The sequence below is a fragment of the Ursus americanus genome, chromosome 5 (genome assembly GCF_024610735.1).
Source record: "Ursus americanus isolate L20-20 chromosome 5, mUrsAme1.1.p, whole genome shotgun sequence".
Lineage (NCBI taxonomy): Eukaryota > Metazoa > Chordata > Mammalia > Carnivora > Ursidae > Ursus > Ursus americanus.
The window spans coordinates 80,774,730-80,778,887 of record NC_142131.1 but is presented as its reverse complement, the minus strand read 5'-3'; the positions used below and the strand labels follow the sequence as shown (position 1 = coordinate 80,778,887).

The following is a 4,158-nucleotide window of genomic DNA, read 5'->3' as shown; positions in this document are numbered from 1 at the left end:
ACCCGGAATCCAGAGTTACTCATCGTTTGTTTCCTTCTCTGATTTCTCCCCCTTCAGATTTCCCCCTCTTCCCTTATGGTCCTCCATGGTATTGCTTATGTTCCACAAATGAGTGAAACCATATGATAATTGCCTTTCTCTGTTTGACTTACATCACTTAGTAGAATACCCTCCAGTTCCATCCATGTTAATGGAAATGGTGGGTATTCATCCTTTCTGATGGCTGAAGAATAATCCATTGTATATATTTACCTTACCTCATCTTCTTATCCATTCAACTGTTGAAGTGTTGAAGGACATCTCAGCTCCTTCAACAGTTTGGCTATTGTGGACACTGCTCCTGTGAGCATTGGGATGCATGTGGCCCTTCTTTCACTACATCTGTATCTTTGTGGTAAATACCAAGTAGTACAAATGCGGGCTCATGTGGTAGCTTTATTTTTAACATCTAGAGGAATCTCCATATTGTTTTCCAGAATAGCAGTACAAGCTTACATTCCTACCAACAGTGTAAGAGGATTCCCCTTTCTCCACATCCTTACCAACATTTCTAGAAAATTTGTTCAATTAGAGGTAATTTATAATCCTACAATTTACAGGTCCTTAGAATTTCCCTTTATTAACCCACAGTGTTGCTGTGTATAAACATGGACACACACACACACACACACACACACACACACACACACACACAAACACTCAAGCTCACTAAAAATTTATTTCAGGTGCTCATATCCCAGGAGTGATCTATTAACTCCACAGCTCTCCTTGCTGCACCAGGTAAAATGTAATGGAGAACACCACGTGGGTGGCCAACCATACTGGACGATCAGATTTTGACCTGGTGGGACTCTTCAGTCAATCCAAGTACCCAGCTCTCCTTTGTGTGGTCATCTTTGTGGTTTTCCTGATGGCCTTGTCTGGAAACACCATCCTGATCCTTCTGATACACTGTGATGTTCACCTTCATAACCCCATGTACTTTTTTATCACCCAGTTGTCTCTCATGGATGTGATGTCCATTTCTGTCACTGTGCCCAAGATACTCATGGACCAGGTCATGGGGGTGAATAAGATCTCAGCCCCTGAATGTGGGATGCAGATGTTTCTCTATTTGACACTAGTAGGTTCAGAATTTTTCCTTCTAGCTGCCATGGCCTACGACCGCTATGTGGCCATCTGCCATCCACTCCGTTATCCTGTCCTCATGAACCATAGAGTGTGTCTCCTCTTGGTGTCTTCCTCTTGGTTTCTGGGATCTGTAGATGGATTTATGCTCACACCCATCACCATGACCTTCCCCTTCTGCAGATCCCGGGAGATCCACCATTTCTTTTGTGAGGTCCCTGCTGTAATGAAGCTTTCCTGCTCAGACACTTCACTCTATGAGACACTCATGTACCTGTGTTGTGTCCTCATGCTCCTCATCCCTGTGACAATCATTTCAAGCTCCTATTCTTTCATCCTCTTCACCATCCACAGGATGAACTCAGCAGAGGGACGGAAGAAGGCTTTTGCCACTTGTTCTTCCCACATGATGGTGGTCATCCTCTTCTTTGGGGCTGCCATCTATACCTACATGCTCCCCACCTCCTATCACACCCCTGAGAAGGACATGATTGTATCTGTCTTTTATACCATACTCACTCCTGTTCTAAACCCTTTAATTTATAGTCTTAGGAATAAGGATGTCACAAGGGCTCTAAAGAAAATGTTGAATGTGGGATCTATCATACAGGAAACTATGAAGTAGGGAAAATTTGTACTAAAATTTTTTTTTTTATTCTATAAATGAAAACTTTAGGACCTTATGCCAATGTTTTTCTTCAGATTCTTATGACGTGGTGTGTGATCACCTATTCATGCATTTTGAGGTAATTTTTTCCCTGTACTGGAAAGCTCTTCGTTTCTATGCTTCTGCATTCAAAACAATTGTACTATTGTATTGTATCCATGTTACATTTTTCTGAATGACCATATTCTTAAGAAACACATAATGAAATATTTGGAAACAAAGATCATAAGGTGTTCAACTGATGATGGAGAGATGGAGAGAGAGGTAAAAAACTAAATGGGGTATAAACTTATAGGAGAATCTAGTCAAAAGGTATATAAGTGTTAATCGTTCTATTGTTATTCATACTAACTTTTCACAAATTTGAAATGGCTTAAGAATATAAAGAATAAAACATAAACCATCAGACTTTTGATTATTTTAAAAATGTGTCCTTGCTGCATGGTGGCAGTGTAAGTGACAAATCTGGAAATCATGCACATGTTAACATGGCTGATCATTACTGCAATAATCCAGTTGTTGGCCTGTGTTTAATTAGGGTGATTTTGTTCTTTGGTTCCAATACTGAAGACATCCAGTGGCTGTTACCTCTCTGAAATCATGAGTACACTGTGGTAGAAGGTACTGTGGGAAATACATTAACCCCAGAAGGAGAGCTTGGGGAATCTTTCCTGCATAAGGTTGTATTGGAGCTGAAATTTGAAGTTTGTAACTTATCATACAAAGAAGCAGAAGAAGACCATCAAACATCCAATCCTTCATTTATTTAAAAAAAATCTTATGCTATAGTAAAAAATAATAGTTAAGTGAATTTATCATATAAATAACAAATGTCTACTATCTCTAAGGAAGATAAACTGTAGGTGTAGTTGTGCAAAGAGTTGTAATAAAATAGATAAATTGCTTTGAGGCTTAAGTGGAAAGGGTGCAGCTCATCAGGACACACCAGTTCTACCTATGACATGTGAGTTCAACCAAACGAAGAGGCTCAATGGGGACCCTAGATCTCAGTGTTGAATCATGACTAGATGTTACTTTCATGTGAGTATAGGAGGCTGGGACCAGGGCTCTTGCTCAAGGAACAAGGACATGATGCCACAAAAAAGGAACACAATGAGCAAAGTTCCAGTGGTTGACCAAGCAGGAGAGAAATGTCCCAATAGCACCTCTTCCTGGTTCAATTTATAGCCTCATTTCTCGCTCTTTTGAGACCCAAATATTTACAAATGATAATAAAATGACCACACTTGGATTGTAGAAAAGTTAAATCAGTGGGAAATCAACTGAAGAAGAACAACATTGGAGGTTTGGAGACCAGGTGAGTGAGGACAATGAGCTGGGTAGTGTTAATCTAAGTGGAATGGATCATTCCAATTGGATTTATGGGCTTTTAGGGTGTAAGTAGGCCTTGATGAATCTGTTCCATAATACCACAAATTTGGTTGCATGTTTACCAGTTTCCAATTAGCTATGACAACTTGTGATTTATCAGAAGGTTTCAAAAGGGGACATTCCCTTTTTTTCTTGACACACTTGATTCTTTCACCACTAGAAAATAAGGATCTTGCAGTACTTTGGGAAAAACGATAGATAATTAGTTTACAATATTTTTGTTGTAGTCAAATGAAATACCTAAAATAAGTACACTTTTTAACTTCCAAAATATTTGGGTAGTGTGTATATCACCTCTCAATTTCTGAACCATAATGACACACACATTTGATGATTCCATTTAAAATACTGTAGGCATGGGAACCAAACAGGGCAAAACAAAACAAAATGTTTTATAGAACCGTATTTCAAAGATGACTTTTTGCCCTATCTAAAGCAAAAAAAAAAAAGAGAGAGAGAGAGAGAGAGAGAGAGAGAGAGATAAATGTTTTAGAATAATGAATTATTTTTTAAATAAGATGTTCTAAATATAATTTTCAAGCTTAAAATAATGATTTATGAGAACTCTAGAGCTGGAAAATCTTCAATAACTACATTTATTATATTATGTATAGTACATGATACTCAGAATTACTAGACATAGAGGAACATTTGGTGCTCCTAGTTTTTTTTGCATCTCGAATGTAAAAATGGAAGAGTTTCTGTCACTCACATGCACTTGCTTACAGTGTTACATAAGTAGCTGTGCACCAAAGTAGTTTAAATGTAGAAACTTCAAAATATGTTCATATGTTTGTGCTCATGATTTAACCAGCCCTTGCACAGAGAAATAATTCTTAACCCATGAAAAAAAACCCTGAGTATTCCTACATCAAAGGACATGAAGGACTATGATGAAAATTATTATCAAATTAGGGAACCTGGGTGGTTCAATCAGTTAAGCGTCTGCCTTTGGCTCAGGTCATGATCGC

The 4,158-nt window shown here is 38.3% G+C and overlaps 1 protein-coding gene across 1 annotated transcript; it reads left to right on the top strand.

Annotated features, from left to right (window-relative positions):
- The first annotated feature begins 790 nt into the window (after window positions 1–790).
- On the top strand, window positions 791–1,753 carry LOC123776390 (olfactory receptor 2T29-like). Its single transcript, XM_045772323.2, has one exon. It carries the CDS (start codon window positions 791–793, stop codon window positions 1,751–1,753), a length of 963 nt encoding a protein of 320 aa, XP_045628279.2.
- The last annotated feature ends 2,405 nt before the right edge of the window (window positions 1,754–4,158 follow it).